General features: G+C 39.0%; 2 protein-coding genes across 2 annotated transcripts in view; one reads left to right on the top strand and one right to left on the bottom strand.

Annotated features, from left to right (window-relative positions):
- Positions 1-21,274, bottom strand: part of LOC139468209 (DNA ligase 1-like) — a 93,277-nt gene that overhangs the window by 43,585 nt on the left and 28,418 nt on the right. The gene's annotated exons all lie outside the window — the stretch shown is intronic.
- On the top strand, positions 434-17,001 carry LOC139468210 (complement C1q tumor necrosis factor-related protein 2-like). Its single transcript, XM_071250030.1, has 3 exons — positions 434-589; positions 11,101-11,337; positions 13,303-17,001. Exons 2-3 carry the CDS (start codon positions 11,112-11,114, stop codon positions 13,860-13,862), a joined length of 786 nt encoding a protein of 261 aa, XP_071106131.1. The 5' UTR covers positions 434-589; positions 11,101-11,111; the 3' UTR covers positions 13,863-17,001.

Below are 21,274 nucleotides of genomic sequence, written 5' to 3'. Positions count from 1 at the left end.
CCTTCACGCTGTGGACTGACACAGGACAATGACTCCCCGTCTAGAGGCACTTCTTCTCCTCTTCAGCCCTGTCATCCCCCTTAATCAAGTTAGTAAACACCCTTATCAATTGCTATTGTCATCAAATCCCGTGACAAGGAGTTGCTGACACATTCCTTGTACCATGCAAACCTTACATGATGTGTAAAACCATGTAGAAACCCCACAAAGTCCTCCAACCTATTATTGACGAAGATTAGACAATTTGCCCCAAACTTGCAACCCACCTTAACTCAAGCCTCTGGCAACATAAACCAATCATCTAAGCTTGAAGAAATTTCTAGCCAATCATAAGCTCATAACACCATCGAAATGCCACTGTGGCAGCACTGAGTTCCATGGCCATATCGGTTGGACATAGGACGCGCTCCCACGAGGTGTGATATATCAACAGTCACAGTGTTAATTGAATTGTGAATCTGATACGATGCCTAGCGTCAGATAACGGTGGCTGCTGCTCCTGCTAGTGTAGCGCTGCCTCAGTTGTTCCTGGGTGGACACTAGAGGACACTACTGCCGGGACTAGCATTGAACATAGCACATATTACAGGTAAGCTCAAACTTTTTCAAACTGACACTTTCCGAGTTTTCATATCAAAAACTGAATAGTAACATTGTCATACACTGAGATTGTGATATTTCCTTGTTAGTGTGAATGAAAACAGGTGTCAGTGTTAATGAAAACTTGATTTAAGAATTTGATTCATCCAAGAAGAAACCATTCAACATACACACAACCAACAGCTGACTTATTACATACCAAGATTTAAAGTGCCGTTACTCTAACCCCTCTACTTTGATGTCTTGTGTTTCCTATTCTGAAGAAATACAAGCCAAGGATCTATAACCATTTGCAAAAAGTACTGATTCCAAAAGTCTCACTAACCTCCACATGATATAACTGAATCAAGTTGGATGACGATCCTAACTATCACAATAACAGGGATAACTTCATTACTAAAACTGAATGGGTTCCTTTGATTTGAAAGCTACCATAACAGCAACAGAGAGCTTAAGCCATAACAGTCTTTACTGTGTTGGTCAACTGTAGGTGAGTAATATAGGGCTGTCTTCAACTGAAAAATATCATAATGTATTGATTAATACTGTCATACAGACTCTTCAACAGGACCAGATAGCTAATTATGGAAACTCTGGTTGTAGCTACACTTCACTGTATATACTTTACTCTGTAGCTATATATGATGTTACAACTTACAAATTGAGTGGTAGTATTGACAGGGAAACTGTGTCAAGTCTTTGAATGTCATTTCAACCTTATTATTCACCTGATGAAGGAATAACCATATACTCTGAAACGTTGTGTTCCTCATAATAAAGGATTTGACATCAATAAATCTCTCTCTTAAAGAAACTGCAGATTTTCATTTCGATATTTTAAAGGAAACCACAAGCTGTCTTCACATATTTGTTCAGTCTTAGACGTTAGATAAAAAATAAATTATAAATGCATGACCAAACTGAACACCTGACTGGACTGATACCTTGATGGTGGTGGTGTGAAACAGTTGTGTAACAGTGATATCGGTGCAGAATAGATCCTGATCACAATACTGGCTACATACGTGGTGGTGGTGGTGATGATGATGGAGGTGGTGTGAATTGGTTGAAGAACAGTGATATCGGTGCAGAATAGATCCTGATCACAATACTGGCTACATACGTGGTGGTGGTGGTGGTGATGATGATGGAGGTGGTGTGAATCGGTTGAGTAACAGTGATATCGGTGCAGAATAGATCCTGATCACAATACTGGCTACATACGTGGTGGTGGTGGTGATGATGATGGAGGTGGTGTGAATTGGTTGAAGAACAGTGATATCGGTGCAGAATAGATCCTGATCACAATACTGGCTACATACGTGGTGATGGTGGTGGAGGTGGTGTGAATCGGTTGAGTAACAGTGATATCGGTGCAGAACAGATCCCGATCATAATACTGGCTACATACTTGGTGGTGGTGGTGGAGGTGGTGTGAATCGGTTGAGTAACAGTGATATCGGTGCAGAATAGATCCCGATCACAATACTGGCTACATACGTGGTGATGGTGGTGGAGGTGGTGTGAATCGGTTGAGTAACAGTGATATCGGTGCAGAACAGATCCCGATCACAATACTGGCTACATACGTGGTGGTGGTGTGAATATAAAATACTATAGATATCATGATACTTTCATGATTTGACACATCAAAATACTTGCTATTATCCTTCTGTGGAGACTTTAGTTAGAGTAGGTCCCCAGTAAAGTAAATTTGCGGTATGATGTGAGACCATTTTTTAACGCCGCACCCTTATAAAAATCTCATCAAAATGTCACTGCTCATATCAACACTGATATTAGCCATGTTATCAACAAATATATATGTCTGAGCTACATGTGTGACTTTGTTTCTTTGATGCTTAACACCACACTCAGCAATATGCCAGCTATATGATGGGGATATGGAGATCAAATCTGGACCTGACAATCCAGTGATTGACATCAAGAGCATCTATCTACACAACTAGGATATGATGACATGCATCAACCAAGTCAGCGAGCCTGACCACCTGGTCCTGTTAGTCGCCTCCTACGACAAGCATACTTGTCTGTTACGGCAAGCCTGTGTTGATGAAGACCTATCCCAACCCAGATCTTCACTGGTCCGATGTGAGACCAAATGGCTCAGGTGGTCAGGCTCGGCAAATTAGTTGATTGCATGACATGTGGCTCATAATATCAATCACTTGTCTGTCTGGTTGCCAGATTTGATTTTTTTAAAACGTCTGTGATATAAGTGGAATAATGCTGACTGTGGCCTTAAAAAAACAAGCCAAGAAAACTTGCTTCATCATTACTTGACAAAAGTTTCTGGAATTTAAATAATTGTTTTAATGTCTTTTATACTTTAATTTGACTTATAATTATATATTCTTTTCTGTCCTGTTCACAAGTAGACACCCAATGTCACATCCAACCAGTCCAAAGCCCATTTCAGACAAGTGCTTCCTTGAACAAAACTGGATTTGGGAAGAAAACCGTTCTTCCATATTTTGACTAGTTTCATGAATATCAGACTAGTGTCTGTTTCTGTGTGAATCATGTAGAATCATACAGAATCATACAGGTAGGACACATTTTGTAACTTGTAAAGCAGAACTAAACAAATCTTATTCGAATTACAAATAAAGAAAAGAAATCAATTTAAAGAACAAACAAGTCATATTGAACTTTTAATTACTCAACTAGTACTGTTGTCCAACAAGTCGACTAGCTTGATTTGCCTTGATAATCACTGCAGCAGACAAAATATGGTCCAAAATAAACTTCATCCAACTAACATACAAGAAAATCAATTTTATGGGAAGAAGTGTATATGTTACTTTCCAGTGCTTGTGATACTATAGTGGTGTCATGTGACTCCAATACTTTGGTGCTGAATACAAAAAGCACATCGCTAATGATCTCGGAGCAGACCTAAGACGCTAGTCACCAAATTAAGTATGGCAAGCAACAATAATTTGGCAATTACTAGGCTGCTAGTTACTTTCTACCATCATTCCTGTTCATTATTTTCTGATGTGGGCAAGCCCTCTTCTACTGGAAGCGGCAACGAACTGTAAGATAACAAAGGCTTTTATGATATTATTGATTGAGGCAGCTTGGAAGACAGCATTCTGGCCAGTTTCTTTCGAAAACTTGAAAGAATGTCATTCAAGGTAAATCAGGATGAAATCAGCCATGTTTCGATTTGTGCTCTACATCCTTGAAACTAGCCCCAATGATGGAGCTGAATAATGACATGCAATCGTACATGTGAGTTGATCACTTCCGAGTTAGCCTTGTTATTGGAAGAGACTTCTAACACTCTGCACAAAGCACTGCTGCAGGGCCTGCCTGGGAGACCGTCTGCTATGTCGCAATGTTAAAGAATTGGTGTGTCTACAACTACCTGAGATTCAGTGACAGACGTGTATGTTATGCATGAGTTGCTGCTGACATTGAAGTAACAGTCAGATTCTGACAATTATAGACATGTATGTTATGTACGAGTTGCTGCTATTATAGTGGTAACAGTCAGATTCTGACAATTATAGACGCGTATGTTATGTACGAGTTGCTGCTATTATAGTGGTAACAGTCAGATTCTGACAATTATAGACGCGTATGTTATGTACGAGTTGCTGCTATTACAGTGGTAACAGTCAGATTCTGACAATGACACGGACGTGTATGCTATGTACGAGTTGCTGCTAAGATAGAGGTAACAGTCAGATTCTGACAAATATGACAATGACACCAAGAAACCTTGAAGAACAATCAGTTTGAGCCTTTGATTCAAACCTACGATCACAGGTTTCTCTGGGGACACAACCCTGCACAGTGAATTTGGGCCACTCATGTTTCCTTTTAACATAGAATAAAAAAGAAAAATTAGTTTTTGAATTTTGCCATAAAAATCAGATTATCATTGATCTAAGACTTGCTATTTTGACACACCAAGGTTTTAGCATACATTTAGATAGCTAATGTTTTGTTTTTCACATGTGACTCAGGCCACCTGCACTACTGCTAGCTTTTGCCACACGTTATTACCACCATTTCAACACTGCAGAACACAATCAGAAATGTGTGATTTTCCAACGTGGGATGTTACATTTATACCCATTACCAAACAGCTTGGTTTACAGAGAGGGAAAAGTTGTGATAACATTCAGAAGTTATTAACACTAAGACTTCATCATCATGAATATAAAAGACCCTAAAGCAATGTTGCAAAAATAGCCCACGTTGTGTGAGTCTCGTCAGTGAGCGAGAGACTATTTTTTAAAATAATTTGTTCCAGAAACCAGAAAAAAGAACTTGCCATTTTGCAGAAGAAAAACAACTTTGATACAATGCACCTTCAATACAGCCCCCTATGTACAACAGGACAAGAAAAACAACTTTGATATAATGCACCTTCAATACAGGCCCCTATATACAACAGGACAAGAAAAACAACTTTGATATAATGCACCTTCAATACAGGCCCCTATATATAACAGGACAAGAAAAACAACTTTGATATAATGCACCTTCAATACAGGCCCCTATGTACAACAGGACAAGAAAAACAACTTTGATATAATGCACCTTCAATACAGGCCCCTATGTACAACAGGACAAGAAAAACAACTTTGATATAATGCACCTTCAATACAGGCCCCTATATATAACAGGACAAGAAAAACAACTTTGATATAATGCACCTTCAATACAGGCCCCTATATATAACAGGACAAGAAAAACAACTTTGATATAATGCACCTTAAATACAGGCCCCTATGTACAACAGGACAAGAAAAACAACTTTGATATAATGCACCTTCAATACAGGCCCCTATATACAACAGGACAAGAAAAACAACTTTGATATAATGCACCTTCAATACAGGCCCCTATATATAACAGGACAAGAAAAACAACTTTGATATAATGCACCTTCAATACAGGCCCCTATGTACAACAGGACAAGAAAAACAACTTTGATATAATGCACCTTCAATACAGGCCCCTATGTACAACAGGACAAGAAAAACAACTTTGATACAATGCACCTTCAATACAGCCCCCTATGTACAACAGGACAAGAAAAACAACTTTGATATAATGCACCTTCAATACAGGCCCCTATATACAACAGAACAAGAAAAACAACTTTGATATAATGCACCTTCAATACAGGCCCCTATGTACAACAGGACAAGAAAAACAACTTTGATATAATGCACCTTCAATACAGGCCCCTATGTACAACAGGACAAGAAAAACAACTTTGATATAATGCACCTTCAATACAGGCCCCTATGTACAACAGGACAAGAAAAACAACTTTGATATAATGCACCTTCAATACAGCCCCCTATGTACAACAGGACAAGAAAAACAACTTTGATATAATGCACCTTAAATACAGCCCCCTACGTACAACAGGGCAACAAGGGCTTGAAACCTGAAATACTTCTATTTCATTATTCAGGCATGCATTCAACAATTTACCAATCATGGCAAGACACAGAACGTGGGAAACATGAAGAAGAAAACAAATTAACTGCTCAGCTGTAGCCATAGACTGAAACTGGATTTGTAAAAGCTTGTGTTCTTGTCAAAGACTTTACATAGATTTTCCCAAGTAGTTTTCTTTCAAGGTTGTCACTTTCGATTTGTGTCTCGGAAGTATCTCGTCTATGTAAATAAAAGTGTGAGATAAGTGGAAGGAGGTCACCTTGACATCTTATATTGAATTCACAAACTATTTTTCTGGTTTCTCTCTTTGTTCATGGAGAAGTGTGCAAGATGCAATGATGACAACTTGATGTCAAAAACACCTTAATTTGAAGGTATTTTGTTTTTGTCTCTTGGATCATCACAATATCAATTTACCAATACCAACCACAGTACTTCCGCCACCAATCAGTCAGATAACAATTACAACTTTACGACAGCCTCTAAATAATCAAGTCTGGACCAGACAAACCAGTGACATCTATTCTGAGCAATGATCTACAATCAGAGAGTACGAGGACAGTCAACCCAGTCACCGAGCCTGACAACAGATTCATTATGTTGCCTCTAACGACCAGCATAGCTCATTCTAACCCAGTAATCCCAACAGGGCCATTTAAATATATTGACTCCTTGAAAGTATTTATCAATCCTTGATCTTTTACATAGAAAGGATAGAAACATACATTTCAGCACTAAGCAACAAATTGTTAAAATCCTGAATATGTGTCAACATATTATTTGTTAAACTATTATTAAACTAAAACGTAACCCTGTTTCTCCTTCATTCAAAAACGGTCATTACAACTGAATTCTTTTACTAGAACATATTTCGTAGTGATAATTAGTTTGGAATACCAATATTTGTTGAGTCTTCAACTAAAACATGAATTGAGACGATGGAAGATAGCAGGAGAAAAGGTATTGAAAAAAGGTATATTGCCAGGGCATTGTCTACATCAGATAACAGCAAGGCATTCTGTCAGTCTGGGGAAACATCACATCGTTGAAATAACAGTCTTAATACAAACTCATTTCATTTATCAGCATTTGTGTTATTTCTCACGTCAAGTCCTTCACTACTGCAGCAATCAAATATAACAAAAAGTTTTCATACTACCATGGATTTCAATGTTATAAAAATAGAGATACGCCGCTACGTACGCCTACATTTGCGACACACCGACATCTTTGAGAGGCCTTTACCGCCGATCTATAAGTATTATACATCCGCACTTTGACTAATAATTGAGGGAGACATAATGTTCATAATATAACAAATGATATCAAATGTTACTTTTATATCAACATTTCACGTTCCATCAGAGTTAATTTTTATCTTATTTTTTGACAATATTGTTTTTAGAAATACCATATACCTTAATAAGCGCCCAGGGCGCTCTCAAAATTCAAAGTAGGGGGCTCTTATTAGAATATTATTTTGGTGAGAGAGAAAAACAGTTGAAAGATTGTAAATTTCATGGTTTATGCTGACAGCCTGAAATGTTTATATACGACAGATATATTTTTCCAGAGTTTAATTGCCCATAATTAAGGATGCATATAACACATGAGTGCGTATTATACAAGAATGAATAAGTCTTGTGTACATTGATCAAATCAAGGGGTGCTAATTGGGATTGTTCACTAGCCAATATATTAGCAAATATCGCTGTGGGTGCTTATTAGATAACGACGCTTATTACGTCGAATACGGTATACCAAATGGAAATATACCATGCATCCAACAATCAACCAGTTTCTCAGTTGCAATAGACATACCAGTCATCTTAGTTTGGAATACCAAAAATACCCATATTATTCTGCCCCTTATAAATTGTGTACCCTCATCTCGTGTTTTGAGTCATCACAGGTGCTAATGTATTTATCCATTTCTTACAAAATTCTGATACTCATGCTCTTAGAATAGTCGCAAATTACCGAGGTTTGTCCCAACAAACAACAAATCATACTGACTACCCCACACTGTGTATGCTACATAAACAGAGGGAAAGGATAGTTGTACCTTCTTGTTTTGGTAACATATTAAGTTATTTACAACCCATTCACTATCCTACCATAGCTATGTATCCTGATTTTCATTCAACAGTACTTCGAGACACCTGTAGTATTAAGTCTATTTATTGGATATTATTATGATATAGCAAATATGGTTTTAAAAAGTTCATAATCAATTATTTTTATCATTCCATAAATAGAAATTTAACCCCACAACCATTCCATGTAGGTATGTCTGATAACAGATTATACTTATAAAAATTCATGCATGTGTAATCTAATACTAGTACACATGCACAAGTATACCAAGATATCAAATAAAACAATAACATTGCGCAATGCAGTTATCTACTGAGTGAGTGAGTGAGTTGGGTTTAACACCGCTTTTTAACAGTATTCCAGTTATATCTGTCGTGTCAGCTTAATGTGGGAGGAAAGCCCGAAGTGATGCAGGTCTCAGATGTCTACCACTTCTGAGAAACCCACGAGCACGGGTATGGTGCTGACAAACCTAGAAACATAATCGGGGCGAACTGGGATTCCAAACCACAATCATAGGTTTCTGGCATGCCTAAGGGACGCAACTCTGCACAGCTAATCGCTGCACCTGAAACGACTGGGCCACCCGTGTCCCTAGACATCTACTGATGTCAAGAGAAGAAAGAGTAACCTGATTTGTTTGTGTGGGATTTGAAACATCACTTTAGAATAAGGAAACATAAAAAGCAAGGTGTAATAACATTAAGAAAGAGTTTTATCATCTGATCTTTGTCAGATCAAAATTATCATTACAGAGATGGAAAACTAGTATGAATATATTGTTTCTAATTTTTAAGTGAGTGAGTGAGTTTGGATTTACACCGCTTTTAGCAATATTCTAGCAATATTCTAGCAATATCACGGCGGGGGACACCAGAAATGGGCTTCACACATTGTACCCATGTCGAGAATCGAACCCGGGTTTTCGGCGTGACGAGCAAATACTTTAACCACTAGGGTACCCGACCGCCCCTCTAATTTTTAAGAAGAAAAATTGAAGTACCCATGAATATGTATTTAAACTTTGTATATTCATATATGTATTAGTTTAAATACATATTCATTGTGTACTTATATAGGCTCTTTTGTGTCTGAAAAAAATACAATTTTCCAATATTTAACATTTTAAAAATACCAGTATAATATCTTTCATTTATCAAAACAGAAATGTTATCATGGCATTAATTGGCAACAAACAGCCACCATTCATCCATAAAATCTTTTTCTACACCATGCACCAATTAACCCTCACAAATACGAAAATGTATTCAGTGATATCCATTTCATTTACTTTGAACATTGTATTATGATGTGCAGTTGATGAGGTGAGGTGAGGTGAAATGGGGTTTAACGTCGCGTCCAAGATTATTGCACTTATATAGCGACGTGCATGTACGTGTGTGTGTTTGTGTGGCTGCTTGTACTAGTACGGACTGATGCCAATTCATAGTGCTAGTTCACTGAGATACCATGCCGCAGTTTAACATGAATACCCCACTCAGACACAGTATACTGACTCCGAGCCGACCAGTCCTTGTTTTAGCCCTTTAATGCCGAGCGCAAGACAGGGTAACAACAAGTACCATCTTTTAACGTCTTTTGCTATGACGCGGACGGGGATCAAACCCCCGACCTTCCGCTCTCCAGGCGGACGCTCTACCACTAGACCACGGAGGCGGTTATGCAGTTGATGAGAACTTGTCAGTGCCAGTTTCTTTTACAATTTCTAGAAATATTTTCTCACTTCTCTCAGTTATATATCTGACAAATGCTGCTGTGAAAATTCATAACATTTACTGAGATTCACATTTTACGTACCGCATCGCCTGTATTAAAATGCACGCATATCGCCTGATCGGCGATAATACAACATTGATATGGGTACACATGCAATGAGAACATGCTTCATATTAAAAGCGTGATATTTTAACATCAAGGGCAATACTTTTAGTACTAATTGCAAAACATCAACAAAGCGACCTGGAATGAACAATCAGCTGATCCCACCGCCTAACGTTGAACAGCTATCAAGTGGTTAACTATACAATAAAAGCAGTCGTGGTCATCCCTGATGTATCACTGAATCACGGGACATCTATTTCAGGACATGACAATAGAAAGATCATTGTTTAGGTGAAAATATATACTGTCCATACACCAGTGTGAACGCTTCAGATTGAGGTGAAGCCTCTACTGGTTAACTGTCTGTAGGGGCGATAGTAACATGTACCGTTCGTATCGTGCATACCACATGCGCCATCAGTTAAAGGTTGGACCGGCCAGGACAGCCCATCTAGTGGGTTAGTGAAGGGAAGATCAATTGATAAAGACTGCCCTTTCTACTGTTTATTTCAATGGCATTGTGATTCCAGAGAAGGCAAGGTCTGAGAACATCATGCTGGGGACTGGCAGGCCTAATGTCTGCTAAGTGTGAAGAGTATATGAGTAGGTGTCCTCATTGAAGTTACTTCTCATTTCTGTTATATCACCACGTGTCAGCTTTGTGAAGTGACTAAGGCTGCAGATGTTTACCACTGCTGAAACAAATACACAATCATCGGATCCTGGCGGGACAAATGGACACAACTCAACACAGCAAATCTCAATGTCAACGAGGTCACCCTGATATAATGATCTTTCATAGAAAAAAACAAACATGAAGGTCACGTGTCAAATATACTCACATCATATTCACATTGACATATCGACCATTTATTGCAGAAACCAAACATGAAGGTCATGTGTCAAAATACTTTTCACATTGAGATATCGACCATTTATTGTAGTAATCCCGAAAGGTGAAATGTCAAATCTACTTTTCACTTTCATATATTGTCCATTCATGGCAAGACACTCATTGTGTCAAATATATTTTCTACAATGTTATATAATGCCCAGAAGGTCAGGTGTCAAATATACTCTTCATAATGGCACAATGACTTTTCATTGCAGATCCAACAAACATGAAGGTCGGGTTGTGTCTGTTGGTGGCTATCTACCCTTGTTTGCTATCTGTTGCCTTGGCAACATACTATTCGAAGGAGAATGAGCAATGTAACAACTGTTGCCGGGGTCTTCCTGGTCCACAAGGAATTCCCGGACTTCCCGGTATGCATGGAACACGAGGGGAAGAGGGACACAAAGGAAGTAAGGGAGAAGTCGGCAGCAAGGGGATTCGTGGCTACCAAGGTAGGGACACATAAATCCATCTATCATGTTTGCAGATAGGAAATTAACATGATAGCTTGCTAAGTCATGCGGGCCGTAGAAGTTAGAAAAATTGACAAGCACAGGTTTACACAAAGTAATTTCAGGTGGCACAAGTATCGTAATTCATATATGTTAACATACATACGCTAACAAAAGTCATTGGGTTGTTTTTGTTGTTAAGTTAAAACAGTTTCTGTAGTGTCTGTATATCTAGTTTGTTGTTAGTCACAAATTACTAGGTGGCATGAGTGGCCCAGGAGGCGCCACAAGTCACTGCAGAGTTGCATCCCTTAGTCATGAGTTGCCCCGATTTGGATACTTAGAATGTGTGTAGGTTTCATGAAAGCTGGGACTGCCTAGGGCCTGCAAATCTCTGGGCTTTCCTCCCACATGAAGCTGATGTTCAAAGCAGCATTAAACCCAACTCACAAATATAATTTCACATCACTAAAAAAAATTAACAAAATGAAGAGGCAAAGCCTAAATTGGGCTGCCAGCAGGGCTTGTGGCTTTCCAAATTTCAGCAGCCCTTCAAAAATATTGCTAGCCACGGTAGAAGGTCATCCTTAATCCCTAATGCACATCTCAGACAGTTTGCATTGATTTATTGATGTCGTGTAAGGACACATGATCTCATAAGTTAAGATGTCATCAATCCATATTTCATGTCAGAATATCTGCAAGGAACTTGCATAATTCATTCATGAGTGATCATTCAGAAGTCTAGGTGTTTATCACGTCTCAACACAAACATTATGCAGTGTTTCTGGAAAGCTATTAATGCGGGATATAACAGATTGTCTTTGTCCACTTACCCCGTAGTGATGATCAAATACATTTTGTCACTGATCATATCTAGTTAATCAGGCCAATGCACATGATCTCCCACACTGTGAAAAAGCCAGAAATAACCTAAGGTTAAGATCAAGCCAAAACTGAAACAATACATTCTTAAACATTCATTAATGATGTCAGGTATTTGATGTGACCAATGTCATGACACAATATCTGGTGCTTGAAACACAACTGGATATACTGTTACATTATACCTTGTGAAATCAATCATCACCTCACACAGAGAACACTTATGAAGAATCATCTGCACTGATATTGCCAACCTATGACATTGCAACATTTGGAGACAACAGTGTGTCATGGGTCAGGGCTGTGTCTGAGGGACATGATGACTAAACCAGCCACCAATAGCTTTGAGCAAGTCTACATTGTGCAACATGGCAATCACACCGGGTCACATGGGGCTTGGTGAAGTGGTCAAATAGACGTTACTACACAAGTGTCTGTCAGATACCAGTTATCTCACAAGTTGTTTCAAAGCGATTTTATTAGATACGTTTTGAAACAACTCATACGACAAATGGCATATGACAGGCACAAGTGAAGTAATCTGTTTCTTACACACCCTAAAATAGCAGTTTTCTTGCATCGATCCGATGCAGATTTTGTCTATTCTCATGATCACAGTGGTGCATTAATACATAACACAAAGGTCATGAGTGACATCATATCAAGTTTCAACACAGAAGGAAGTCAATTTCGACTGATGCGTAAGTAACACATCACAGAATTACAGTCACAAAAGTAGTCCCCTTGGGCGTGTCATTGGCGGAAAGCCCCCAGTATTGTTGGTTGTACCACGTTGGTGAAACTTATGAGCACAGGTATGGTACAGACACAGTCAGGATTATAAACAAGCCCAAACTGGGATTCAGTCCTACGATCAGTAGAGTCTGGTCTGGGGGTTCAGCAAATTGGCGCACCTTAGAGCTCTCAGTCCACTCTTCTCCATTCAAAGTGTAGGGTTGTCTGATAGTTACCAAGTTTGGCAAACAACATAAAAACCTGTAGTGTTACTCCACAATGATTCAAGAATATTTATGACAATTCTAAACCCAACATTATATTTAATTCACTTTATCTCCACAGGGGTGACTGGGCCTTCAGGACCAGAAGGTTCAAAAGGGCTCCGAGGTCGAAAAGGTCAAAAGGGCTTGGAAGGCATCACTGGTCTGGAGGGACCCAAGGGAGAACAGGGGGCACGTGGCTATCCTGGACTGAAGGGAGATATTGGGGACAGGGGGCAGAAGGGGAGCAGACCTCCAAAAGTGGCTTTTTCCGTCAGCCGCAGCAAGAAACTTGGACCAGTCTTACAAAATACTCCTGTCACTTTTGACAAAATTCACACCAACCTGGGTGAAAGTTTTGACCTATATTCCTCTCAGTTTGTGTGCAAGGTCAATGGCACCTATTTATTTACTACCCATGTTCTGGGGCAAGACCAGCATGATGCATATGTGTGGATTATGTTGAACAATGAACACAAGATGGCGCTGCACGGGGACAGACGGGCAGGGTATGGGACAGGAAGCAACACAATCATCCTTCACCTTGTGACTGATGATCACGTATGGTTGCAGCTCTCGGAAAAATCAGCTCTCATGAATGACTACTCATCATTTTCTGGATACCTTCTATTTGAAGATTAGTGATTTCAACAAGGATCTTGAAATTTCTTCATGTGGGAAAGTTTGCTTTCTTCAATTCATAGACTAATTAACACAATCATTTTGTATGTCCATTAATTGACTTCCATTATCTCCAATGTTGTGTGCACAGACCATCCCAGTATATGGTGGTTAGCTTTGGGGAACATATGCCAGACAAATGTGTTCCTAATGTTTATTTCTCATTCCATAAGTACATTAACATAGACAGTGCTAGGTCACTAAGGAAAGTATGCATTGTCTCATTCACTCAATGAGATAGAGTTCATATTTAGCCAGATACTCTTTACATGTGAAGTGCAGCTTGACCGTGGGAGTCCCCCAACAATTGATACATGTAAAATATTATGTCAAGGTAATGATGTCAGATGTCAAGGTAATGAGAGTCAACTGTGCACTTGCAGATGGTTGTCTTGGATTAACTACACTGGGTTAGAGATGTGCTAGAGTTGGGCGTCCTTCCTTTCACAGGAAATGATGACATAAGGTTTTACACAGAGCTTTTGTTGCGCGATTGAAGGATGGTGTTTTCAACTGATGACTTTATGCTCATGTTGAAAGCGTGACCTGGATCTGTACATTTCACTGTTTCATGTTCCATGTTGTAACTGTGTTTCACACAAGTCAGGAAACTACAACTGACAAGACATACAAATCACTATTCTCTCCTAAAGCTGTTATGTTTCTAAATCATTTTGACTTCAGTTAGTCTTGACTCACTGAAACTCTTAGAGATAAAGTCAAAATAGTTTATGCTTAAGTCCCAAGCCTGCCTGAGTATGTGATTTCTAAGTTAGCGATAGAGCAAACAGCATTCCCAGCACTCATGTCCCATGACAACATCTTCTGATGTTAAACATCTGTTTTATTTGTTCAATGTGCAGTCTGTGTCAATAGCTACTTGACCAAAGCCCCAGACCAAAAACTCATTTCAATTCAGTCTGTTCAGCTATACTACGACTAAAGTCCACAGAAAATGACCCTGACAGTCAAGATGACTCTGGTAGTTGTCCTAGCAGTGAGTAAAACTAAAAATGCAAGTCAAGAGGTCCTTGTCATACCTCCGATGTTTAACATCACAGATATTGGGGTCTCTAGTTTCATATGCTAAAGGGCCAGGACCCACCTAATTTTAAATGCAGCTGAATGTGTTGACCTGGGAATCAACAGTCAACAACGTCCAGGTGAGCTGTCCATTGTGGGCATAGAACCAATTAAAATCAGCGTAGTCGCCAATTTGAAATTTGTGCCGTAAAGCACGAGAAAGCTGCCTTCTGATTGGTCATTCCATTGGTCGGTCAGAGTTTGCACAAGGTCAGTCTGACGTGACCCGTAACGGATGTCCTCAGATCTTTGTTTAGCGGTAGCAGGAACTAAGATCTGATTTTAATGAGATTGGCATAGAACTATCTGAAGGCACACTAGCTGGTGTAATGTTAATTCAGCAACTTTAAACAGATGCACATTTTTCCATCCCTGCTGAAACATCATCATAACCTTTACTGGCTTCAGATAAATATTCCTGTATGCAGTTTTGTTATTCAAACCTGTCACATATTCAGACACATTACTCCCACAAGTATTGAAATCTGCACTTGTGATGAAATTTAACACAAATATATCAATGATTCATAACTGTATGCCAAGGATCCACAAAAGTTCTACATATTACATATATATGTGTGTGCTATATGATGTCCATTGGGAGATATCATCCAAGAAAAGTAGGTAAATTCAACAACATTTGATAAAAAGGACACAGATTTCAGTCAACTGGGTAGGCAGGGCTAGACCAAGGGTGCTGTGGATCAGTGATTTCCAGCAGACCATACACAAACACCAGTGCACAGTTCCAGCGTACCACATCCATATACAGGCATCAGGGGTAGGAGTTAAGCTCTACCAGTTCCCATCTTGGTAGTGTTCGAAATAAGCGCATGCCCGTAGGCCCGAGGCAGGTAGATCTCATGTCTGGCCTGTAGGTTAAAATTTGTACGGGTTCTTGTGTCCTGCAGAAAAATGATGTGTCGATTCATATGTCAATAAGCTGCAGTTTTATAAATATGGGCCTGAAAAGTTTAGTCATCTTGGCCAAACAACTAACACCTATATTAGATTCGCTGCACTAAGCGCCACGTTGCAATAAGCGACACCCCACCCCACACACAGCAACTTCAAGACCAATCTGTAAGTAATCTTCATAAGCACCCTTTATAGAGATTGATAATTTAAGTGACAGTCCATATTTTCTTGTCTATATTACAGATTTCTTTTACATGAAGCTGGAAGCTATTATCTAAATTGTTTTAGATTATCAACATTTTTCACTCTCACCTCATCTCTGAAAATAATTTTAACTCTCTGCCTATGGTTTTAATAAGCACCCACTAATGTCAATTTTGTAAGCGCTGTCTTATGTCAAAATACAATATTTGACATATCTAGTCCATTTCGCATCTTTACCAAACAAATAATACCAATATTCTAGCTATCTACATGCAAGTTCTAAGCATGATGCAAACTATTAACCTTTGGTTTATTGATGCATTTTATAGCTGTATAAAACTTCAGTGGGTGGACATATCACAATTAATTATCTCTAATTACATTTATTATGGTGACTTTGGCCTGCAGACGGTAAAACTGGAAAGAGGCGTTTGATATCTGCACCAACACGGATACAATAATTGTTACATGTGTGGAAAAACACAATAAAATTTCCATGAAAAAAATATGAGAAGCAGTCAGATAGTTTTGTGTGGAGAGACAATGAAAGGCTCACAAGTCAAGATGGTAGTTCACTGACTGTTTCATTACTTCATGAGAGACATCTTAACATGTCATATTGACAGTAAAATGTCATATCGCCTGTCACTTAGTGGAACCATTCCATACTGACAGGGGTCGGGGACACCTCAAGGTTGCACAAACAGCAGCTCGTTGTCAGAGTGTGTAACACTATCATGAAATGCGTGGGCAGTCTATGGAGGTGTTTGAGAGGAACTCAATACCGTATCAAATTTAGATTTTAATCTGGATCTAAAATTGGCAATCGTGTAGGGAAAATGACTTGATATTTAATGTCATGTAAAGGACACAATAAAAGGAATAGACGGCAGGAGACAAACCAATTTGCATTTTGTCTTGTTGCAAATGCTGTGATAAAAGAAAATGCAATTATCAATGATTATTATTATGATTTATATTACCGTTATTATTCATGACCAAGTTCTTTTACCAACAGTCTCCAAAAATATCAACCATGACATGCAAGAAAAATGGACAACAGTTTAGTGACATATAACTACATTAGATTCACCAAAAGGGGACATGGGTGGCCCATTCATTTCAGGCTCCACAATTTGCTGTGCAGAGTTGCTTCCCTTGGGCACGTCATAAACCTATGACTGTGGGTTTGAATCCCGGATCACCCTGATTATGTTTCTAGGTTTTTCAGCACCATACTTGTGTTTTCCTCCCACATTAAGCTGACACACCGTGATATAACTCAAACCCAACTCACTTTTCACCAAAGATATCTGAAGGCAAACCATCGCATGTCTTCATCAGTGAATCACGCAGCAAGATTGTTGTGCCTGATGTGCTTGTTACACCCCACAACATTTCTTTAGAGTTTTCAAAGAGAGTCTGATCATATCCTTATTTTGGGAGGGGTTGTATCTTCTATTTCCAATTTGGAAAATCATTACTATGAGTTATGAATACAATGAGACTTAAGGTCTTGTCTTATTATTTCCCTATGAGGATATTATGCTGTATATCTATTTGTGAATATTGTGCCAAAAGCTGTATCTGAGTAGTCTCTCTGTCTTTGCTCTGTAAATAGCCACACAAGACAATTCAACATGTGCACAAGGAACCGTCTCTTTAGTGACGGCACAACCTCCTCCAAGATATGCCTGGATTATAGTGGATACAGTGATCACTCGATATACCGCTGTCATCGGCGTCCAAGAAACCGACCTCGCGTTCTAGGAAAGAGCGTAGTACAGATATTCATTGCTTAGGTTCACATTACGTAATGATGGTAGTGAATGGAACAGTGGCGCAATTATTTCACAGTGGCATGGGTCATGTAGATCTATGTACCACTGATCATGGACGATGATTCAAAATACATGCGTAAAAAAATAAAAATACTTTGTGTAAATTAATCAAAGTACAGTGTATTATTTTACGACTGGATGTTATACATGTAGAATCTAAAGAAGTGTTGTTATATTCTTAGTTTTTAGGAAGAAAATTGGTCTGAGCGCCGACCTAATCACAATATCGATCGATGACAGTACATTACAAAGCTGAACAAGCCTTGTAACGAAACCAATGTGCGACCAAGGCTGTGATTGGTTAATAAATAATGTCAAAGTTATGAAAAACCCGGACACAGCCGGCTCCCTGTATGTACTTTATGTACAATGGACATAACGTGTGTAACTACACGGTTATTTGAGTATTTTTAGGTCTCTCACGGTTACTCAAGTGTGGATTAATTACTGGAAGCCATTGTTTCTATTGTTGTTATTGCATTACACGCGGCCGGTTTGAAGTTCGAAGACATCTCACATGTTGTCTTATCAATCACAACAAGCTGAGATGAGTATTTAACCAAACAATGCAGCTTATGTTTGTTGTTGCTGTGATTTGATTTTATATGAGTATAATACCAGATCTGTGTACGATATGTTTTTTCACAACCGGAACAAAAGGCAGAATGGTTTTGATCACATGTAGCCGGATACAATGAACGTAATTGTTTTACAAATACACGCATGTGTACTTCAACTGGGAATTAAATCTCATCAGTGTATTTGTAACTTTATTTGCTTTAACGCGCTTTTAGGGGGAAATTCTTCATGCATTTTTGGAGCCAAGGTTTAACCCGCAGTGCATCCGGAGTAGCGGTACATCGAGGAGCGTTAAGTCGAGGGATCACTGTACTTAATTGTTTCAAACTTTATACCTTTACACTAAAGGCCTTGCACTGCATAAGTCACCAACCCTACCACTGGCTAGTGTTCAAATAGACATCTGCTACATACTCTCTTAAAAGTCCATGTTATTCAAATTGTATACTGGAATAATTTTCCAACAAAATACATTTGTGTTTGTGTAATAAGATATATTCATATAACAATAAGAAACCAAAATCAATCAATTAATGTCATGTTTTGTACCCGTTCTATGGCAATACTTGACTTGCCATTCACACTGCTTCCTCTGATTTCCTTGCTTTATAAGATACGACTCTGCGAGCATCTGGAGAAACATGGTGGACTTGTACCAACTGTTCAGCAGGATTCAGTGGTTCTTAAGCATTTTCAGAATGAAAACATCATATAAGATACTTTTTATTACAAAAAAACATGGACGTTTGGGATATATGAAAAGAAAAAGAAATACACATATCCCCTGTTTGCAATTAGGAAATATGGAACGTCTACAATAACATAAGACTAGATATGTGCTCAGACATCATTTTGTGATTTTCAAGTTTTATATGTCAAAACTAAATCTTCATCATGTTCACCCTTTCCGGAAATATACAATAAGTTGTAGTTCATGGCATAAAACCTAATGAGGGACCTAACAAAATCACATGTACCCTGAGTCATACTGCTACATAACTTGTGCTATGTCACATGACTTTCACTGACTCGGAAAAAGCATATGGCTTATTTGCTGGTTATTTGGGATTTATTCTCCCCCTGAGAAATCCATGTTCAGCCTGTCTTGCTTGTGGTGGGGTATTAGGAATTTATTCTGCCTCACAGAAATCCACATGCAGCCTGACTTGCTCATGGTGGGGTATAAGGAATTTATTCTCCCCCTGAGAAATCCATGTGCAGCCTGACTTGCTTGTGGAGGGGTATAAGGAATTTATTCTCCCCCTGAGAAATCCACATGCAGCCTGACTTGCTCGTGGTGGGGTGTAAGGAATTTATTATCCCCTGAGAAATCCACATGCAGCCTGACTTGCTCTTGGTGGGGTATAAGGAATTTATTCTCCCCCTGAGAAATCCATGTGCAGCCTGACTTGCTCTTGGTGGGGTATAAGGTATTTATTGTCTTTGCTGAGAAATTTATTTCAAGAAAGCTGCTGATACCTATTTTCAGTGATGAAGACACTTACATGAGCACAGTGGTGTACACGTGTTAGCAGTGGTGTACATGTGTTAGCAGAGGTGAACACGTGTTAGCAGTGGTGTACACGTGTTAGCAGTGGTGTACATGTGTTAGCAGTGGTGTACACATGTTAGCAGTGGTGTACGCGTGTTAGCAGTGGTGTACATGTGTTAGCAGTGGTGTACACGTGTAAGCAGTGGTGTACGCGTGTTAGCAGTGGTGTACATGTGTTAGCAGTGGTGTACACGTGTTAGCAGTGGTGTACGCGTGTTAGCAGTGGTGTACACGTGTTAGCAGTGGTGTACATGTGTTAGCAGTGGTGTACATGTGTTAGCAGTGGTGTACATGTGTTAGCAGTGGTGTACACGTGTTAGCAGTGGTGTACACGTGTTAGCAGTGGTGTACGCGTGTTAGCAGTGGTGCACGCGTGTTAGCAGTGGTGTACGCGTGTTAGCAGTGGTGTACGCGTGTTAGCAGTGGTGTACATGTGCAATGAACACACAGATGCCAGCACTGCCTCAGTCAATCCACAAGTTAACTAAAGTAGCTGGGTTAACAAAATCAGAATTTTACAAGAAACAAAATCAGACTAAGAAAAAAACAATATGTGATAGTGAAATACCATAACAGTCAAAGCACTTCGATCAAATGTCTGTGGGAATCACTTGAGATATGTTCATATCAATAATTGTGCATATTGCTCAAAGAAGATGGTGTCAGGATTGCTGTTGTTTCACACACCGATTCAATGTTGTAAATATTTGTTTGAAAATTCAACTTCTGATGATAAACTGAAAGTGTGAGTGCTCTATGTAGCAAGTTTGTCATCCTCTGTATGGCCTACAATCACCTCCAAAAACTGTCAGGGCAATCTTAACATGAATAGCATTTATTTCAGAAAATGTGCCGTAACATATTTAGTTGGTAATATGAATGTGAAGTGGTTTTTTTTGTCATCATTATTGACCATTGTATTACATGTATGTGTGTGTGATGTAACGGTGTCCTTGTAATGAGCTACAACGTTCCGTATTATCTTGTTGTGGCTGTATCCTTACATTTAACACTGTATGATTGTGATTAGTAATAAACTTGTACTTGGACATCAGTCAATCTGGTCATCATTTTGTCTAATGGACAAAGCAGACACAATTTGTGGATAACAACTTCTTTAATACTGTAAAGGTGACGTTTCGGTATAGATCCTTATACTGTTGTCAAGCAAAGAAGTTGTTATCCACAAACTGTAT

This window comes from Haliotis cracherodii, unplaced genomic scaffold, assembly GCF_022045235.1.
Source record: "Haliotis cracherodii isolate W230 unplaced genomic scaffold, xgHalCrac1.p SCAF_2, whole genome shotgun sequence".
NCBI classification, from domain to species: Eukaryota; Metazoa; Mollusca; class Gastropoda; order Lepetellida; family Haliotidae; genus Haliotis; species Haliotis cracherodii.
The sequence above is the reverse complement of the archived record's forward strand: the minus strand, read 5'-3'. Positions and strand labels throughout refer to the sequence as shown.